The sequence below is a fragment of the Trachurus japonicus genome, chromosome 7 (assembly GCF_045865225.1).
Source record: "Trachurus japonicus isolate A0001 chromosome 7, Traja_1.0".
Classification (NCBI taxonomy): Eukaryota; Metazoa; Chordata; class Actinopteri; order Carangiformes; family Carangidae; genus Trachurus; species Trachurus japonicus.
In genome coordinates, this window is record NC_140913.1 from 12,896,912 (window position 1) to 12,918,936 (window position 22,025).

At 41.7% G+C, this 22,025-nt stretch overlaps 1 protein-coding gene across 9 annotated transcripts in view; it reads left to right on the forward strand.

Moving 5' to 3' along the window:
* The window catches only part of mib2 (MIB E3 ubiquitin protein ligase 2), a 53,536-nt gene that overhangs the window by 4,805 nt on the left and 26,706 nt on the right, over positions 1-22,025 (forward strand). For 4 of the 9 annotated variants that reach the window (XM_085781301.1, XM_085781298.1, XM_085781296.1 and 1 more), the window contains 2 exons: positions 10,862-11,257; positions 12,877-13,048. In XM_085781301.1, the coding sequence (XP_085637427.1) occupies positions 11,035-11,257; positions 12,877-13,048 (395 nt within the window). In that variant the 5' untranslated portion in view covers positions 10,862-11,034. Of the gene's footprint in view, positions 1-292; positions 532-2,630; positions 2,790-10,861; positions 11,258-12,876; positions 13,049-20,676; positions 20,919-22,025 lie in introns of those variants that run through there. The other 5 variants (XM_085781299.1, XM_085781294.1, XM_085781297.1 and 2 more) reach the window with 5 other exon arrangements.

Below are 22,025 nucleotides of genomic sequence, written 5' to 3' on the forward strand. Positions count from 1 at the left end.
CTGCTACCAACGCTCAGTGATGGAGCGGCACGCCGAGCGGAGCTGAGCTGAGCCGGAGAGCCTCGACCTGAATGCAGCGCTCGTCGGGCAGACACTATCCCTGACCATCCTCCTTCTCTCCTCCTCCTCTCCACCTCCACCTCCACGGTGGTAATCCTTGCTGACACAAAGGACTAAATGCTGGCTGCATCCTTCAGCAGCCGGGCTCTCTCCTCCTCCTCCTCCTCTTCCTCCTCCTCCTCCTCCAGCTCTGATCCTCCACAGCCGGATATTGCTGCTCTGACACAGCCTGCAACTGTGCATCACATCTCTGGACGACCGGCCTGGCTGCTCTCCTCCTCTGCCCTCCTCCTCCTCCTCCTCCTCCTCCTCCTCGGCCGGTTCATTCAGGGAGTGCATGAGAAAACGGCTCCAGCCCCGGGGAGGCGTTTTCATTTTTTCTGTTGTGTCTCTTGGAGCCTGTGGATCCAGTGTTGCTGCTTATGTAGCAGGAGCTGCTCCCTCTCCTCTCCCTGCTCTGGTCACCGAAAGGTAAAGCAGCTGAACGAGTCTCGCTTTTATTTATCAAGTGACGCTTCTCATTTTAGTCTCGTCATCTTTCTCTAAAACCCTCTGAGGTCGACACACGAGGTGCAGACAGCTGGCCTTATTCGCAAAGTAGCCAAAGCCTTTTAAAAAGTGAGAAAATCACTAAATTACCAACAATAGGAAACGTCCTTAAAGTAGCATGGAGGAGCTCTGTGGGCTATTAACAGTGCAAAAGGTGGTTACTTCTTTACAGACAACACATTTACTGAATAAATAATACTACTATATTTCATTTTAAGACATCTATAGGCACATAGATGTTCAGTATGCTTAACTGCAATTGTTAATATCCCCTTGTTGTATCCTCTTCAAATTTATCTTCACATCATTGCAAATGAGGGTACTCAATGATTTCGCAAGACTAAATAAAAGTTGAATGAATGAATGAAAAGACACATTAAAATACAAGTAAAAGCACAATAACAGAACAGTTTAAAAACACAGATTATAAAAGGGATAATACCTCATCAAAGTGCAGGATTACAGATTAGATGAAGGCAGAGGATTATACTTTCATCCACTATTTTCTCCATATATACAACTATTCTGAGGTAGCTCTTGCTACTGAAACCATTTCACCAAAACAATTCAGTACGGGGCGACTGATAGTGGATTTTTAAAGGCCCATATAACAACGATAGGCTGGTGCAAGAAATTGCTTATACCCACAAAAAACTGACATTGTTGTGAGTGAACAATCTTAGATTTTATTTGAGTGAACATCAGAGTTTACTTAAAGCCCCTGTACAGACTTTTCATTTAGTGTTGATTTTGGCGGCGAAAGTGGTGGAATGAAGACTGCATTTCCCACTGTCATGAAGACGTTTGTCTGGCCGGCGCGTGTAGATTTGTTTTGGAAACGTCGGAAAGAAGACGGGACTTGCTTTTTTTTTTTTTTAGCAGCGTAATGTATCTATTCGTATCGTTTCGTCAGTGGTCCGACCCGACCATGCCTTCCAGAAGTTTAGAATTAGACTACTTAGAAATAGCGTATTCACACTGATGGGCTCATTTGCTGTTGTAGGTAACAGAGTCACATCAGCAGAAACCAGAGACTATTGTGTATTCAGTTAAAAGCTCCGTACAGGGGCTTTACGTAAAAATTAAATCTGGAGCACAGAGCACATAAAGACATCGTATTATCACACTTAAATGAATGAATGAATAAATAAATAAATCCTTGGCTCATTTAACAACTCAATAGCACACAGAAAGAAATGAGGGGACCGTAGAGTCCCTTTATGACGTAAAAATACTTAAAAAATACAAATAACCAAAACCTAATCATGTTTATAGATTGTGAATGAAGTCATCTTATACAAAGTTAATGTTTATTTAAATAGAATTCCTCTCAGGTATACAATATCGATATCCTTAACTTGTGTGTAGAAAGCTTGAGCAATAGATCAATCAATCAATTTATTTAAAGTGCAAAAAACAAAACAAAGAAGGGTTAGGTAGATGATCAATGATCATACACTGTGTGGAAATTAGTTGTCGGCTACTTTCACATTAAGTAACAAGCACATTTGAATGACCTGTTTGGTGAGTGAGCAGTATCTGTGACCATATCAACATCATCTCGACAAAAGCCTTAGAATCAAGCAGACTTGAATGACTCGTGTTGGAGGGAGGTTGAGGTTGGTTGTGTTCAGCTTCATCTGTTTGCTTCATGTGAAGTTAGAGCTGAACGCACAAGGAGCAACATGTGATTCAATATTGACTTTTGACACGACGTTTAAGGTCTAAAGCGTGGACACACAGGCACAGAGAGAGAAAGCCCTGCAGCCTGGGCTGAATCTCACTCATCCTAGAGAAGAGAGCGGAAACACAGGAAATGATCAAAGCTTCCCCACAACAATAGCCCATTATTACACAGAGTAACGTCTTTACCCAAAACATACAGAGCCGCTCCTCCTGCTTATTGTTGTTTCTCAGATAATGCAATAAGCCTGTCAGTCCTTGAGCAACATCATCAACCAAGCAGAGGAAAAAAAACAGCATGTTCCAAAAACAAAGGGCAAAGTTCACATCAGACCAAATACTAAGAATGTGCCAAAAAAAGGGTTCACTCTGCTGGCACACAGCTCTCAGGACTTCAGATGGCCCAAACTGGGACAGCAGCAGCAGCAACAGCATTTAACTGGAAACCAGACACGCGGTGTCAGACATGTTTAAAAGTGGGCTGAAGATCATGGGGAGTGAGTATGATAATGATAATTCACAGGGATTTGATGCAATAATCTCAACCGTTACAGTAGAGAACAGTACAGGGAGTCTCTGCTCTGCCTGTGTTGGGATAAACTTTGCTGACGGGAACAACTCAGCTGGTGTCAAGTTGCTTTTTGAATCTATATGAGGACGAAGCTGACAGGATTTCAAAATAGCAGTTGCAACAAAAAACATATTCTCTATGACTCTTTGCAGATATTATTGATTTCAGTTGCATTTCTTCTTTCATTTTTTTTTTCTTCCCTCTGGTCAAACTTGACCAGTTTCCAATTTTTCCATTTCTGTTCGGACTTGAAGCAAAGAAATGTGTCGAACATGTCGTCTATGTCTGAATAATGAATATGACCCGTAGGCTGTGGTGTCTCTGTAGCACCACGATGCTAACGGTGCTAACAATGTAAAACAATGACGCATTTACCGACACCAATAAAACTGCAGCACAGAATAAAGGCCTGACTTGTGCGGGATTTTTGTGGCTGATATCGACATTAGGGAGTAAAAAAAATTCTGATAACCACGTAAAAGGCCAATATTCCTGAAGTTTACAGAATTTTTAAAATTTTTTTTTTGCAGTGATCCCTCAAATATGGTGCAAATGGTGGCTGTTACCAAGTTTGTTGTGCTGTGCTTGTTGTTTCACCACTTTGTAGCACCATCTGCACATTACCTTTCCCTGTTTGTTTGCCTCGTATGTAAAATACTTGCAAAGAGCGTTTTTGCTTTTTTTCATTTTTGACTAACAACTAGCTGTGAAGGCTCTCGAGCAGCAGCTCAGTGTTGCAGCGTTCATGTGTTCATCTGATAGTGAGGGGAGGAGCTATGTGCTGGGTCAAGTTGTGTGTCACCATACTAAATTTTAGTATTGATTTAGTTGTTGTGATGATTTGATTTAGTTTTTTAGTTTTTGACAAGCCTAATATAGACAAAAATCTCCAGGTGTGTCAGTAGTTGAATGTTATTTTCTACAGGTCACGCTGACAGATTGTTTTTATTAATGGAAATATATCTGATAACATTGGTGCAGTTTTGATTGAGCTTTGAGAGGAGGTAGGTAGGTAGGCAGGCCAAGCTGAGGCCTGGAAACGGCAGAGTGTTATTTTCAGCCAGTCGCCCACTCTGAAGAAATCTTTGTAAATGTGGTATGTGTTCAGGGTCCTTATTGATTTTTCCTCTGTCTGCCCGTCCCCCGGCCACCAGATGTTTCTGACACGAACCAGTTGCAGCAGGACGATATTAAGGCTGATGAGACTGAAGTCCTGGAGCTCGTCTGTGGATTACACACACACACGCAGCCTGTTCCCATTAGACATTAGATTGAGGACATAAACCACCAGTCAGACCACATGTCACAGGACATTACAGCTCCAGTTCACACAATCGAATGGCCAATAATAATAATAATAGTTATAACAATACTGATGATGATGACGCTCCTGCTGCATCGTCCACTGGAGCTGTTCAGTAATAATTACCAGTTGCAGACCTGCGGATCTAACTGTAGGTTGGATAAAAGAACTACAAACATAGCGATCTGTGACTCCGCCCTCAGTGAAGCTGTCGATGTCTGCAGGTAGTTTGTCACGTCACACTCTTATGTAAAGTTGTTATTTAGCAGGGACCTGTGTGTGTATGCGCCATTTTTATATGGATTCTAAAAGGCTTTTTGTGTTAAGGTTCGTGTGGACTGTGTGTCTGTCCACCTTCTGTCTCATCTGAGTCCTGTACTTCCAGTATTATTGTTTTTGAGCAGTGTTTTTTATTTTTTGGGGTACTTTCAAAAGACAAATATTAAACTTTTGAGTCTATCATGACTATATTCATGATTAATTTGTTACTTTGAAGCAGAACTTTTTGTCAAAGCAATTACATTTATTTTATTTTGAAAAACCCAACAGACCATACAGTGAACAGCCTTGATATCAGGTGACTGTTGTTGTTGTTGTGGCTGATTGGTGAAGATCTGTGGCCTGCTTTTAGAGCCCATTGTGATCCAGAGGGCAGTGGGGGGATTGGGTGAGGGGGGATGGAGCCGGTCCAAGCTGACGTGGGCGAGGAGGGGGGGGGGGCACCCTGGACAGGTCACCAGTCCACCAGTCCACCAGTCCACCACAGGGACGACATTTTGAGACGAACAACACACAGTCACCACTCAGTGTGCATGTTTTTAGACTGTGTGAGGAAGCCAGAGAACACGCATGTTGAAATTTAAAACAATATCAGAATCAGAACTGTTTTATTGCCAAGAGCAGTAAAGGTCAGTTTACAGCACGAGGAGGAACTTGTCTTGGTGTCAGGTGCAAACATAAAAGTACCAAAAAATAGAATAGAATAAGAATTTAGAGAATTAAAAATGTAAATAAAATAAAATAAAATAAAATAGAATGAATTAAAATATTCTAGTGCAAAAGATATGCATATACTATATACAAAAAGGAAATACGCTAAATACACATATACTATATAAAAGAAAAGAATAAAGATATATACAAATACTACAGTTACATTGTCCAGTATATTGATTTCTAAAATGTGTACTTGGGCCTTAACTAGCATAATAAAATATACGCATGGGTAAAATTACATAATATTCCTCATCAGTCGTTGGATGTGTGTATTTGTTGTTGTGTTGGTCTGTGTATCATGGCCAAGTGCCTGTTTGTTTGTGTGCAGCAGGTTGACGTTGCCCTCAGCTGTGTGTGTGTGTGTGTGTGACGGAAGCCGGCCCATCTGTTACTGCTGTAATCCTGCTCGTCTCAGCCCTCACTCACGGATTGGGAGCGACACAGGTGGCCTGGTCGTGGCGGCCTCCGACACACTCACACACTCCCAACACCTGTTGTCTCTACACAGATTCATAGTTTCATCTGGATTCCTGCTGAAACTGACACCTGGACGCTTTAATCCAGAGCTGTTGGTAAAAAAAAATGTATTAAACTCAACTGGCTGCCAAACTTTTTTTATACAACAACCTTTTAATGTCTGAAGCTTGTAAATCTGCCACTCGTCCCCTGTCCTCTCACTTTTATCAAGAGTCAAGTCTCTGCCAAGTGTGTGTGGCACATCAAATCAAAATGATCGACTGCTCTGTGACGTGGTACAGATGACCGTTTGTCTGCTGTCACATCAAAACCTCATTCTAAACATCATTATAGTTTAAGAATAGAAACAAGATGTGATCTATAAATGTATTTGACTTTGAATCACTAAATAGTTTTGACCATTACGGCGAAATTAAAGTCATCTGTTAGCCATTTATGTATATGAACCAAGCAATATACGTGCACACATACATAAACATGCATATATAGACGATGTTTCTAATAAAAGAAACATCCGTCTGATGTTTCATAAATGTTTCTGTCAGGTGTAATTAGTTGACAACCTCTGGTAGAATTGAAGATTTCAGTGATTTTCAGTTTAGTGTTGAACGCTCTCCTGATTTGTTAACCAGAAAACATCCGTCACAGATTTTGTCGTCACATCCACATCCACATCCACCGGCACAGGGCCAGAGTTGATCCTAACGGCTGCTGCAGATAAACGCTACACACCAGATATGAAAGTACCTGCGCAAACATAGAAATGTAAATACAAAAACTGTAGTGGGAGTGGACGCTTTTCATAAAATCAAACCGAGAAATGTCAGCAGGTATGAAGGTAAAATAATAGACAAAACGGTGAAACAATAGCAATAAAACCAAATCATGACTTATAATGGCTGAAGGTGCCTTATTATATGTAATTTGGCTTATTGAATTAAAAATATAATAATAATTAAAGCAGGAGTAAGCGATACGGTTGTTTTGGCTAACTTCTTGTCAGCCGATGGAGTTAGCAGTCCCCGCCCTCGTCCCTACGTCACCACATTCACGCGCATCCCTTGGCTGCACACACAGAGAGGACCGCCCCTTTATGCCGTTCTCTCTCCTCATTGGATAAAGGTTGTAGGATACAAGGAAAGTTTTCTCCTCGGCTTACAGCAGAGCAGAGTGACTGACAGACCCGTGTTTCAGACCAAACACTCTATATAAGTGATTGCTGTCAGAAGATATAACTATTTAAGACTTATATTAACACAAAAATTCTGCTTACTTCTGCTTTAAGTATTTAATTTGAGCTCTTATTTCTTTTCTCTTTTACTGTCTGTTTCCTTTCATATGTTTTATATTGTTGTTCTGTGAAGCACTTTGAATTACCCTTATGCGTGAAATGTGCTAAACAAATCAAGCTTATTGTGGGCATGACCTGGTCTCATCAATGGGTCCTTTAGATAAAATATCCTTCAGTCTTCTTCTATGTGATCTGCCTCTTCTCTCAGGTAGAGTCACCTCTTCTCTGCCCTGGAACCTGAATATTTAGATGCTTGAAAGTCATCGTTTCTCCCCATGGAGCTTTTTATCTTCACTTCTTCTCTGTTGTGGTGAACGTGATGTTTTCCCATCAGGGGCATTTAATCATGGAGATTACATGTGAAGTGGAACATGTGATGGCGTCTTTCGATAAGTATGATGCCAAACGTGTGTTTATTATAGAGGCCAGAGATAAAAGCTGGCAGGAGAAGAGCCGGTGCAGATGCCTGTAGATGTGGGACAGCGTTGTGTTGTGTTGTGTTGTGTTGTGTCTGCTTGTCAGAACCAGTCCTGGTCTGTTTAATGAAGATATCAGTGTGTGCAGCTTGGATCCCCTGTGGGGGAGGTGCAGGGGGCTGGTGGGTACGTGTGGGTAGCACAACAGCTCTATAATGTGGGTGGGAGGTTACATTTTTTTTTGTCCGGTCTGCAAATCGTGCTTTATTGCAAAAAAAACAACAAAAAACTGAAGTACTGCATTTCTAAAGTCGGCCTTCCCTGTGTTCATGAACACTGAGCATGCTGGGATTGGTGTAAAATGCAGCAACATTAAGTGACGGGCTGGGATATTATTCCAGGCTAAGCTGTCATTTTGGACAGAAAATGGAGTGCAAGCAGCCTGCTTTCCCTCCTTTGATCCCTTACATCCCATATGTTATTATGCTTAAGCAGATGCCTTTAATACCTAAATGACATTGTAATCTTGATAAGCATGCAAGTGTAATCTCAGCCACGTTACAGACATCTGCCTGCCCTATTATTAAAAGGTTTATTTTTTAAGCTCTGAACTGTCGGGATGTATTTTTTTTGTCTGAACTTAGAAACTTGTTGGAATTTTCCTTTCTACACCAGCGTTTATAGATCATTTACTAAACCTTCTCTGTCCACAGAAAAGGCTTAAGTCTTTTCATTGTCCCTCTGATTTAGATTATTGGCTTTTGTAAACAGGAAAATGATGGATTACCTCCACCATCTGTCTGAGCAGGGTCAGATCTTTGACCTTTTACACAAACACAGGACTTTGATTCCAGGGTGTGTGACTTCTGGATGTTTCTGTAACGACTTGTCAAACAATGGAGTCTAAAATGTCTGTTTTTCAGGCAGATGATGAGAAAATTTACTTAACTTGAGGCCTGTTTCTGCCTCAGCAACAAACTCCCGGGAGATCCTGTAACACAGATCTCTACTCTCTGTGCTGGTTTCACTGCTGGAGGAGTGCAAGTTAAGACGGACTTACAGTAAACATGCAACTGTGATGTGGAAGTTGAAAGTTGAATACGATTTGTGTCTCTTTGCTTGATAATACTGTTATTGTTTTTAATTGTATTTGGAGGCGGGAAATAGACCGTTTTCAGACTGTTTTGAATTGTTCTGGTTTGATCAGATTGACACCAGCAGTTAAAATGAGTCAGGTGTAAAATCAAACTGTATCTAAGCTCACATCATTCTAATATCACTCGGTTATAAGAACATTGAGACTGTTATTACGCAGAAAAAGACTAGTTTGGTCTCAATTTAAATGTTAAACTCATGGTTTCACACACAAACCTCTGAGCTTGGAGAGAGTCATCTGTAGCTGTGAAACCAAAACCAACAGACAAAGGAGAGATGTTGTGAAATCTCTCCAGAGTTCGTTGCTGAGACAGAAGCAGGTCACAAAGTTAATTTTCTTCAGAGGATCTGTGGCTGCTGAAAAATGCCCCCTAGATTTACTTCAGTGACTGGGGGATGAAAGAGTCTGATAATCTGTGGCCTTGCTCATGTCTCCCATTGGAGCGAACAGACTTGGACCTGCTGAGGGCGCGAAGACACCACGGGACAGACGGGCCCTAGTGTCTCTGTTATGATTCCTCAACTCTCAAATGTCATTTTCAGACAGATCATGAGAAAATTAACTTTGAGACCTATCTCTGTCTCTAAATGAACTCCCACAAGATCTTGCAAGTCAGATCTCTTCTCTCTGTTGGTGTGTATAAAAGGACCTGGGGTTAACACACAAGCATGTGTTGTTAAAACTTAATTTCATATTTCTTTAAGTATACTATAAGACAAAACTGAGAGAGATTATTAGGCTGGTATGGTCTTGTTTTGGTTTGATGATCAGATAAAAACAAACTGCAATACGTATCTAATGTTGTGTCGTTTTGTCATGAACATCTATTCATACCATTGTTGCAAACTGTAATCTGTCTTTGTTAAAGAGAAATATTTGGGAAGGTTTTTTACTATGATAGTCAAGGCCTGAACTGTGAGTGTACAGGGAGAAATGACAGCAGTTAATATGTGTGCTCTACTTTCTGCAGGGACTATGTGTTAGCCTGGTTTGACAGCACTTAGCCGACATATTATTATCACAGTTTGTCCTCCCGTTGTCGCAGATATCGTTGGCAAACTTTCCTCCATCTTTCATTGCTCTGCTTTGTTTGGGTTGTTATTCAAAGCTGTAGTTGCACGAAGGTCATTGTAAAGCGCTTTGAGTGGTCCCAGTGACTAGAAAAGCGCTATATAGGTGCAAGTCCATTTACCATTTACCATTTAGTTGTGTTGTTGGTACAGGACAAATGTCAGTGTGTGGAGAGACTATGGTGCATTTCAAAGAGGCCTTGCCTCTAATTTTACATAATTTTGAGTTTTAATAAAGTGCAAGCTGTGATTCTTACGAACAGGTTGTAAACATGTTTGAAGTTAGACGTTTAAACAGCCTACGACCCTACGTGAACCGACTCACTGTTGGAGATGCACCCTAGTGGTCAGGAGCTGAACTGCAGGTTTAGGTTCTGTTAGTTTAAAATTGTTGCGGTGCGTGATAGAAAATGTGTTGTGTGTGGTTGGGAGTCGGCCGGCCATGCCTTTTTAGTAGAAGTTCATTCCTGGTTTGCTGACTCAAGTTTCCACATATAGCGCCACTCGCTTCCTGTTTCAGCCGCATTTCGCAGCAAAAACCTACATGGGAGAACTTACGGTATCTGTCAGTTATGCAGCGCAGCCCGGCCCCATGCACGGAGGTCAAACCACAAACTTACACAGACATCTGCGTGTGCATCATGTGTTTCATAACAAACATCCTCGATCATCCTCTCAATCGCTCATGGACAGTTGGCTTGCCAATCGGCACAAGCCTAAAGCTTTTTAATCTTATCAGTAAACATTTAGAAATAAATTCAAAATGTGCATCCCTAGTGTTAATAAATGCCGCTTTAGGTATTTACTCCTCTTAGGCTTCATTATCTGCACGGTCAGGTTTGGCTTTAAGAAGCTCTGTGTTATGATTAAAGTTTAAAGCATGAATGAAGCCCACAGACTGTCCTGCTATGGACGTCAGAACAAATGCAATGTGTGTGTGTGTGTGTGTGTGTATCAGGTCAGGGCTTGATTAGCTCAGTAGGGCGTAGCAGTCGAGTCCAGCTGTTCTCTGCAGAAATGTGCCATGACACACAGTGAGGCTTCTAGTTGAATGATCCACCGGTGATGAGAAGAACACAGCTCTGATATTAATAAGACATCTGGCGTGTTGCGTTATTGGTCTCTGAGCAGCGACTGACGGACACGTGGTCGGACGGCAGCACACAGGTTCTGTGTTGTTTCCTCATTTGACGAGTTTGCAGGGATTCGTTTTTCATGTGTTGACTGTTGATGTTTTTGCTGTTGTGTTTCCTCCACCTTTCTGACCTTTTCTACTCTTTGACCTCCAGTGACCCCTGATCTGTTCCCGGAAACACCCCTGGTGCCGTCGCTGCCCGCAATCTCATCGGCGCTAGCCAGTCCCGCACCTCACAAGCCTCCGAGGCGCAGCAGCAGGAGCGACAGAGCCGCCAGGCCCCGCCCCTTGCGCTCAGCCCCAAGGCCAGGCCCCGACAGAGGCAGCATGGAGGTGGGCATGCGCGTGGTGCGCGGCCTGGACTGGAAATGGGGAAACCAGGACGATGCCGAGGGTCATGTGGGCACAGTGGTGGAGATCGGGCGGCAGGGCAGCACCACCACGCCAGACAAGACGGTGGTGGTGCAGTGGGACAGCGGCACGAGGACCAACTACCGGACAGGCTACCAGGGAGCCTATGACCTGCTGCTCTATGATAATGCACAAATTGGTAAGAACCAACACATCTAGAGTGATAACAAATCAATGTTATATCAATATTACCGTATATTATATTTATTATATCATAATATATGTAACGGAGGTCCGCGGGTGTGCCACAGTCACGAGGTACCAGTAAGGAGAAGTGACAGGTTGTGGCGGTTAGCGGTACTGGAAGTAAACTCACTCACCCATAAAAGACATGCTAACCCGCCTGCCAAGCGGTTGTCAATCTCTTGGCGAAACGGTTAGCATTGTCGCCTGTGGTGCGGGAGACCGCGGGTTCGATCCTCGCCTAGGGCAAGTCCGAACCTACAACATCGGTCACATTATATTCACATGGATTAAATATGAATTATTTTTTGTCAACACGATAAAATCCAAGGCAAATAGATGTACATCATATCTAATCAAACGTTAAATACCAAGACTAGAATCAGATCAATCATTTGATGATTCATATCTCGTCTTGTAGTCTTTGTAGTTCTGCTGATCTGGCAACAAAACATTTGCAAACATTGTATTAAAACAAAATCCTTGATAAAATCAGAGCTAAACAGAAGCAGAATATAACGATTAACCCTCCTGATATTAACTCCATTAATATCCCAAATATCTAAATCTCTTATATATAAACACAAAACAAATCAGCTAAAGATCCAACATTTATATCTTTTCAAAAACTTTGCAGCCACATGGAAAAAGTGATTCTGTACATTGTACATATAACTTGATGTCCACACAGTCACCAGTTTGAATATTTCCGGATTTTTGTGAGCAGCTCTCAGGACCTGGACCAGGTCTCTGGAGCACCAACCTTTGGCACAAACTCAATGAACCTCTTGCTGGACCAGATCATATGACAGTGATTTGCAGCAACTGCACTATTATATGATGAGTCTTTGAAAAATGAGGACCGAAGACCCTGGTGACGTTTTTCCAGCAGAACTCTCTTCATGAAGTTTTCCCAGAAATCCTCCCAGTCCTCCCCTGGTGTAATTAAGCTTCCTCCCTTTCCCGTTTTTGTTTTACATACAATAAGTCACATTGTTGCAAGCCCACAGTTTGAGTTCAAGACACTTTAAGTATCCAAGTTATTTTCCCCTTATTAATTGCCCAGTAAATCTTTTCAAAAATCATTATCAATCAAGCCAAACTTTTGAAAACTTGCCATTTCTATGTGTTTATCTTGCTTTATTGTGGCAGCATCGCGCCGTTAAGACCATTTTTTTTCCATTGTTTGCCATCCGGCTCTATTTTGGACTTGAATGACACACACATTAATGTAGGACTCATTAGCATTTTGTTCCATTTAAAGTGACATTTTTCTGCCTCGGAAGCTGATCCTTCAATTAATGGAGCGAAAGAAGAGGAGGAGAGATGAGAGGGGGGTCGGGGTGTTTTTGTCATGCTGCTTGTGCCTCAGTTCTTCCACATCATGATATGAGCCGTTGTGATAAGAAACATCTTGTAAAGACACGACGCACGTCTTGCCTGCTTCGCTGACTTGTGATGTTATAGGAAAGACGTCCTCACCAGACATGCGTTACTTTCCAACAAGAATTCAGAAACAGGGACCTCGGGTGTTTAACAATGACGATTTGCTCTCTCCTCTCCTTCCCCCTCCAGGCGTGCGTCACTCCAACATCATCTGTGACAGCTGCAAGAAGCACGGCATCATGGGAATGCGATGGAAGTGCAAGGTGTGCTTCGACTACGACCTGTGCACCCAGTGCTACATGAACAACAAGCACGACCTGAGCCACGCATTCGAGCGCTACGAAACGGCCCACTCCCAGCCGTGAGTACTACACCGCCGCTGCCTCCGTCCCAATCCATCGTCCTTTAAATTCTAATTAAGGTGTCGCCCGTGACTTTGTCTGGGATCGACCAGCTCGTTCTGCTCAAGTCTCAGCTCCTTGATGGCGTTGCTGCCGCCATTTTACTTCCATTAGCTTCATGCAGCAGCGTCATCAGGTTTCAAAAGGAGCCTCTGTACTGACGGGGTTCCTGGTGTATTTAGCCCCGCCCCCCAACCCCACAAGTTGCGTGATTGGTTCCTCAGGTCTGTGATGTATGAAACAATGTTCACTTATGGTGCGGATGGTTATTTCACTCATCATATGTCTGTATTATACAAAAACATCATGTGTGGACGTTAATGAGGTTAAAAAATAGATTTTCACTAGAGGCCGTCTTCAGCTGCCCAGATCCAGTTCTTCTGTTTTTATTTATTAATCACTTGCCTGCAGCTATTTACACTCCAACATTAGGCCTCAGTGTAAACATAAATAGGATGGGATAAAAATGTTGTTTACACTAAAACAGAGCAGCTGCATTTCCGCTCATGGGTTCTTAGACTCAGGTATTTACTCTGAGAGGATTAGAGACGAGGGGAGGAGGTGTCTCACTTCTGCTCTCCTCTTCCTGAAATACCTTTAAACAATAGCTAATGTTCAATCTCTGGCCACATCACGTTTCACTTTGAGTCAACAAATTCATGAGAATAAGGCTCGTCCATTAGCTACAGTTTGATTTAAATTGTCACCATGGTGATTATTAAGGCGCTAACATGACAGCCACTTCACTTTGCAGAGTAAGTGCAGCTGCACAGCTGCTCCGAATAAAATCGTGATCTTGATTCATAAATCTTAATGCGACCTCATTCTGACGCATCTACATCAGCGACGTCAGCTGCATCAAAACAAGCGCTCCCACTGTCTCCCCTTCAGAAAATAAACCCAGTGACAGAGAGTGAGAGAGAAAGTTGTGGGAGGAAAAGTAAAAAGGACATTATGAATCCAGAATAAAACCCAGTGAAGGTTGTAAGAAACAAGAGAGTGAAGTCAGTTGTTTTCATGTTTGGCGTCAGATTCATGATTGTTCAGAAGCTAAAAACAGGAGCGTTCAGTTTCTGTTGATCAAGCGATCCCACTTTTTGTTGTGTTTGCTTCTCTATCGGATAATTAAGTTGAATAAACAAAAAAATATTTTATCCAAAGTCATGCAGCTCTACAAAAGTAAATGTAGTGTAAACTGAAAAAACAATGATGTAAGAGCCTCATAGTCTTTACATGCGTTAGCAGTAAGAGCAGTCGAATTATGATTAATTACACTGTGGGTTGCTGTTATTTCAACCTCAGTCAGAACCAAGCTCGGCCTGGCTGTGGGTCGATGGGTAGCGGGCTGATTCCAAGTGTCCTCCACGACGTCTCAGGGTTTATACTGGAGTGAGTTCTCCTCTCAGAATCCACTCTTCTGCATCAGTTCACAGTGAAGCTCCAAACTGCTGCAGGCGCTGTCTGAATGTCAGCTGGATGGCCTGTCCTCATTTTAACGAGGTGATATGTATGACCCAGATTTCTTCTATAGTTCAGCCCGGTCCAGGTCCGACACACTTTCATTTATTCTCCCATGACGTCTATATAGGTGCGTGAATCATGACTCGTTACCTTTGAGTTTCAGAAACGACTGTTTGAATCAGTCAGGATGAGTCAAAAGTGACTGTTGCTTAAACAGACACTCGTTAGAGCCCCAGACAGAACAACAAGTTCACAGCATTAGTTTGTTATTCTTTCAGTTCACAAACCTATACTGAGCTCAAAACTTTTTTTAAGATGTTGGACCTTTAAATGTGTCAAAATAGTGACACTTTTTTTATCATCTGCGTCTTTAATCTGAATTCTTAGGAGGTTGTTCGTCATGCAATGCAACTGTGGTGCATAACATCTGAGTGGAGACAAAGCTAAACTTGGAGAACTAAAAATAACTCACAAGAGACTTCCTGCTTTCTGTGGTTTGAGGCACCATAATATCAGTGCTTCTGTTTAAGCATGTAATGTGAAGTAGTGTGTTCATAGTTCAGTCTAAGATATTTTTAAGTCTGCTGTTATTAATATTTTGTTTAACACAGTTTCCACACATAAAAAGAACAAAATAAAATACAAAATTAAAGACTGGTCTAAGGCTCTTCTCCTCTGACTTCCTGGTTGAAAAATCTGGGTTAGGCCTTTAGCCCCGCCCAGCACTACCTGTTGGCTCCAAGTGATGGTTAGAGGAGGAAATATTAGAGAGACCCACATGTTTCAGAACAGGTTCTGCAGTTCACATCTTCTGGAATAGTTAGCCTCTTTTCAGATGGTTAGAGTAGTGAGCACCTTATTTTTAATGTTGTATGCTATCTTGTAACTGACTGACACAGTGTCTGCAGTTGTGCTAATGCTTACTCCCTCTCTATCTCTGCACTGACATGATTTCAGTTTTTTTTTTAGTTGCAATTCATAATATTCTAACTGGCATTAGTGAAGGTCAAAATTAAAACACATTTAAACTGTGGCTCAAACATCATATTATCTGCTTTCTTGGTAGAAACCCACAAAAGCTGCATAAAACCCTGCAGACTGAGATTTGAAAGACTACTGTGGGACCATTCAGAGCTGCATTATTTAAATCGATGAATATTGCCTCTCAAAGCGCCGGCATCCCTTTAATTAGTTTCACTAATCTGAGTGATATTGAGAGAATTGAGCTCCATTCAAGAACGCATGAATGAATTGACCTCACTGATAACACGCTGGGCTTCTCTCCTCGCTGCGGCGCTCAGGGAGATTATTTTCTTCATGGCATCTGAAACATGAACAGTATATTAATGTATAAGTGACATAAAAGCCTGTGACTCATCTGGAGTCAGTCATCCACATTGATGTGGATGAAGTCTTCAAACATCACTGGTCCCAGTTGGGACTCTTCAGACACTGTGTTCGGATGCTGTTTCATCACTGACCACCACACGTTTAGTTACTAACTACATTGCTACTTTGCCATATTACCCTCCACTCAGGTTTAACATTGCTTCTCCTCAATTTTCCCCTTCCCTACCCTTCCTGTCATTTCGTCTCTTTGCTGTTACACACTCCCTGGAGGTGAAGTTGAAATTGAGCCCCGGCTTTTTACAGATTTCCCTCAACTGTTACATGTTAGTGACCAACTGTTTCCTGCTGGGGTCTTAAATTGGATTCAAATCTCACCCACAGGGTAAAAACACGTAAGAAATGCATAAAAACATGAGAAAATGTTAGTAGGTTAGAAATAAAAGATGGGGTTAGACTTGTGATGCTTTATATGTGATTAAATTAATTTATAATTATACATTTTATTTACATTTAAATAATTTCTAAAAGAAGGTTGCAGTGAACAGGGAAATGCAGGAGGAAAGTAAAACATGGATCATCTTAAAAGGAGAGCAAAGAATTAATTTTAGCACATTTTCACAACTGGAGGAAACAGGACTGGACCAGTTTATTTACTCAACACAGGCTCAGCCTTTCTGGAAACTGCTGGTTTTGGATAAAATGAAATGTTACGTGCAGATGTTGCTTGATGGCTTGTTGAGCATTTTCCAGATTTTAAAAATCCAAGTGTTTTTAATTAGAGAAGAAGTCTGCCATCCACCTGTGTTTGTGCATGTTGAGTCCAATATTGGTTTTTTACTCTGAAATTTCATTCATGCATTTGCATTCAACCCCTGTCACTGCTGAGTGTGCCTGGAGCTGATTACAAAAGTGCGCTGTCTGTGTCTCCAGATTTTTGGAGCATAGCAAAGATAAATAAATGAAATGAGTGAATTTCTTTTTATCAATATAATTCACAATTGGCTGCTGGTCCCGTTAACGAAAAAAATGATTCATTCATTGCTCTGAGTGTTTGCGTTCTCTCCTTGTCCCTCTGTCAAAGAACATCTTTGCATAAATCCCACTGAAAACGGGGAGTGATGATGGTGGCCTGGTGCTGGTACAGAGTGTACATCAGGGAGAGCGTCACATGAAAGTCACTTCTTCTCTCATCAGATGAATGAAAGAGAGGAGCACTGTGCAGAACGTAGAACCAGACACACAGCACTTCTTTATTTCCAGACCACGCTGACCCACATTTCACTGACGACGTTTCAAAAGGCTGATTTGTAATCCGGCTGGTCATGAGACGCTGATATTTGCCCCGAAAATGAGGCGAAATTAGCTCGGTTTCATAACGAGCGCGACTTCTGGTTGTGCCAGCGGTGATTTATGCGAGGAGGCTGGAACAAGGCGAACAGGGACTCTTTCATGTGGACTGAACATGTGTGAGGGTTTAATGGCAGCCGAAGCAGGGCAGATCTATTTGTAGTTTATAGCCACACACTGCAGGCAGAAACTTTTATTAGTGTCCCGAGGGAGCGACGGGAAGTTGTCGACGCTGTAAAGTGCAGACGTGTGGCGAGAGAGGCCTGAGCTGGATGTACTGGGCAGCATGTGTCTTCCATTGTAATCACAGCAGATTAAACTGGATTAGTATGATAGAATTCTCCGATGTGCAGATTAGCATGTTCAACTTCCAGGAACGCGTGTTAGATAACAGGTGCTGGGTACAGATGCATGTGCTGCTCACGAAGCACCGAGCTGTGCGCCGGCGTCACCTTACGTGACTCCTGCTGTTGCCTGTTTCCTCTGCGCTGACTGAGGGCATTGTTTCTGACTTGAATCTTCAGGATATGACTTTGATTAAACTATTGTTGCAGTGTAATTATTCCCGACCGAATGCCGAGAGGTACCCAGGATGGATGTTTACTGTGTTTTCCCCCTGTTCTTTTAATGGCTCACAGTGTCATGCACGGAGACATGTTTGCATGCTGACAGTGCTCGGGGCGGCATATGTGCGCGCCATATGTTTACGAGGAGCTGGTCGGTGTAGAGTTGGTTAATCGGCTCTTCGACACACAAACAACACACATGCACTTTCTAAGTGAACTTATCAGGTCAACTCTGTGTCTAATGTGTCCATTGCACATCCAGCTACTCCAGACCTCCTCAGCCCCCCCCATCCCCCCCACCCCCCACCCCCACCCCTACCCCTGCAGGCACGTTCAGAGCACATCCAACATCTCCCCACTCCTCTCCTGCAGAGTTTTCTAGTGCTTTCTCTGTCCTGTAGCCAGACTTGACTGGAATTTCATACTCCTCATCCTTTCCATTCCCACTGTAAAACTGCTGTCCTCATCAGTGTATTTTAAATTGGTTTCAGGGCTTTGACTTGGAGCACGTGGACTAAAGCTCAGTTAATACAAATTCAATTCAACAATGTTTTAATGTATTTTTGTCTGGACCACAACTGTGGGGCTAGTTGCATGGTCATGACTGTCCGTGACTAACTGATGATATTTCTACGGCCAACATGGGATTTTTGGCTCCATAACCAAATTAATGTGATAACCAATTTTCCCACAATGTTCTCGCACATTTTTTCGCAATGATTCCTCAAAAATGGTTCAAACACTTGTGACAAATATGTTTTGGAGGCTGAACTGTTTTACTGTTCAACAGTAAATAACTTTTACTATTTAACCATTTGAAATGCCCTCAGTGCCATGCACACTGCAGGAAAGTCTTGGAATGTAAATAAAATAAATAGTGTTGTGAGGATCACACCTAAACAGTAGAAATGAGAGACCCACAAACTGAATGAACACAACACTAACATTATTTCAGTTGGATTTAAGTGGATCAACCAATGTAAGGACATCGTTTCTAAATAAAGCCCAGACAGTTTGCAGTTCATCTGCAAAGTTTGAAAGCACAAAAGAAATATTCACATCAGTTCCTATCAGCTAACGCATATGCTGATACTGAGATGTCTGAGAAAGACTTTTTTTGTGACTGAAATGACAAGACAAAAGCCTAATAGACAGTCTGTCTCTCTGATCATTTTACTGTGACTCAGCTCAGTCTTTGCCTTAAAGGTAGACGCTTCCACAGTTTTAAAATCAGGATTTGGCCATAGGTCCAGATATAAACTAGGTTTGACCTGGTGTCATTTTATTAAGTGTCACAGTTCAGTGTAAACATGGCCAACATTTTAAACATCTCTCATACCTATTATCTTTCTATAAATCCGTGTCCTTCACTGTATTTGTCAGATATAATTTTCGTGTTATTTCACGTTTCCATCCTCACTTTGTTTTTAAAAAATGTATTTACATGATGTACATGTAATCAAAACATATGGGCCGACCTGTCCAGTACAAGTGTTCAGGACCAGACACAGCCAGGTGCTAAAGTTAGCTGCTACAGTAGCTCAACATAACTTCACTAAATATGGTTGGTCCTTGTCATGTAACCTTTATTTCTGTCGTAAACATGTGTTCGGTCTGTGGATCCCATTGGCTTCCTTACAAAGATTAAAGCTAACCCTTGGTTGACTGTTGACCTGACTGTCGTGTCAGTAGGTGTAGGTCTCTCAGCTTGATCCCGTCTGCGAGCAGCGGTGACATTTGTCCTGGCGGAGGATTAGAAATCTTGATCCCTGGAAAGAGCTGTTTGTGTTTCTCATTAGCTTCGCGTGAGAAACAAACACGTCAGACACCAAGGTCATATTGTTTTGGTGTGAGACGGGGACATCTGTCAGTTTACATCCTCTTTACTTTTGACATCAGTTTTGATTCACGTTACGGGAACGTCAACAGTTGGTGTCCTATCAGCGCTTCAGTTCTGAGCTCAATCTGCTTTGTGACATCAGGGAACTGGCACACCTTACATCTACTACATTCTTTAATACGATGAGTTCAGGAAGTTTCTATAACCCATTTGTTTTACTTAGACCTATCAGAGCTACACCATATAGTACATCCTGAAAGGCTCTAAAGCACAGATTCATTGAAGAAATACAACCTATGTGTGCTGTATCTGCAGTGTTCCTTCTTCTATAATAGTTAATTTCAATGCCAAGAAGCAAAAAAAACGTATGTCCAATGAATTGTACAGTCTTTTGGTTACCTTGTTCCCCCATCTCCCCAGGTTTTGTCCAGGTAACAAGCTAAAAGTCTAAATAAAATATTTCAGATGTAAATATCCAACTTTATTTGCGTGCATCATCCATGTGCAATCAATCAATATATACTTTTATTTGACCAAACCAAACCCTGGGCAATTCCACATAAAAAGGACCATAGAAAACCAAAATGAAACTCAGTTTCAGTATCAGCACAAAACACAGGACGAGAAAGAAATCTGCTTCTCTTCTTCTTACTGTAATTCACAAACTAGATCTCAGCTGAGCTCTGAGGGATTGTTATTGCTTTTTTTAAGATGATATAAAACATAATTCTCAATACCATATTCAAGTTTTATCATCCTAAAAAATTCTGTAAATATAGATACAGACACTTGTGTACGTGCTCTCTGCTCTGCCCTGTGATGGCCTGTTTTCTGATGCCTGCTCTGTCCAGGGATTAGGCTCAAAGCTCTGCACGCGTTTCTCAGAACAGACCTATCCAAGCTCAGTATTGCTCTGAGATTTACTGCTAAGAGCCGAATGTGCGACTGTTTCCTGCTACGACTCTCAGGAACCTGACAAAACTTGGCCAGCGATGTAGGGATGAATTTAGCCAAGGCTACCATTGAAGCAAAAAGCCCAGAGCGTTAGAGACATGTGGAGGCAGCAAAGCCTCGATGAGGCTTCCTGAGGACGGCGGCTCTACTTCCTCTTATCCTTCTGATCACACTGGATTTTATATGATTTTGACTTTATCCGTGTTTGCCTGAGATGGAAGCCGGGCTTTGATCAAGACAAGTATCTCATCAAGGAAGTATGGGAATAGGCAGCTCCTTTGCCCCAAGATCTGATCAAATCTTTACAATAAGGTACGTCAGACAGACTCTGAGGATGTGACTGTCTCACCTGAGTCTGTGTTAGATGGAAGCCATAATATATATCTTTACATCGTTCAGTGAACTAGAGAGAGGTCTTGAGCGAGGCAGCGGAGCCAGGAGACGTATCGGTATCAGTGTTGATGGTCTGTTATGAGCTGAAAGTCAACGCGGATTTGAATCATTGAATTCAGCGTGTGGTTGTTAGAGGCTGGATCGGCGTGTCGTTAAACAGCGGGGATCAATAGATGGATCGATGTCAGCAGGTCCCTGTGTCCCTACTGTAGAGTTTACTGCACTAATGAGAGAGAGAGTGAGTTTGATGATTAATTAAAATCAAATTAGATGTGAACTAAAGCAGATTCATGTTATGGCACAGCGAGCAGGTTTGAGTTTCAGGTGTTGGACAGTGTTAACATGTTGGATTGTGTTCTGATTCTCCATCTGTTCATTGAGTCTTGTTGGACAACAGCAGTTTGTTTACTTGGTTTATGATTCATGCACCAAATGAACGTAGGTTGTTGATTGTGATGAGTTGTATTTCATTACATTTGAATGAATAAGTGTTTTTTAATCTGTAACCAAAAAAATGGTCTCAGTAAAAATGACTTGTGTTTATATTCTGATTATTGAACAATTATAAAGAGAATTTATTTGTTTCAAACTATTCAATAAAAGTAACAAAGGGCTCCACAAGTCAAATATAAAGCATCCAAACAAATCAAAGTAAGACGTAAAGGAGATTACAGAGACATTTTCCAACAAAAGCATTTTAATAAAATGATTATTAAAAAAACAAAAACTATTATTTTGTTATTTAACAAAAAACAAAAGTTCAAAAAGGAGTATGCAGAAATTAAATTATTATTATTTTTCTTTTTTTTTCATTACAGTAATAACCTGTGTTATGTTAATAGAAATTCTGCTTCTGCTATTATAAAGAGAAAAGTGAACAGTTTGATTTCCTCTGACTCACAGGCAAATCAAAGCTCAGAAATAAAGGGAGAGTCCAGCTCAGACCTGCCCCCAAAAGTATTTAAAAGAATTTAAAAATTCATCCTGAAATAAACAGGCAGCCAGTGTAGAGGTGGCGTGATCTAA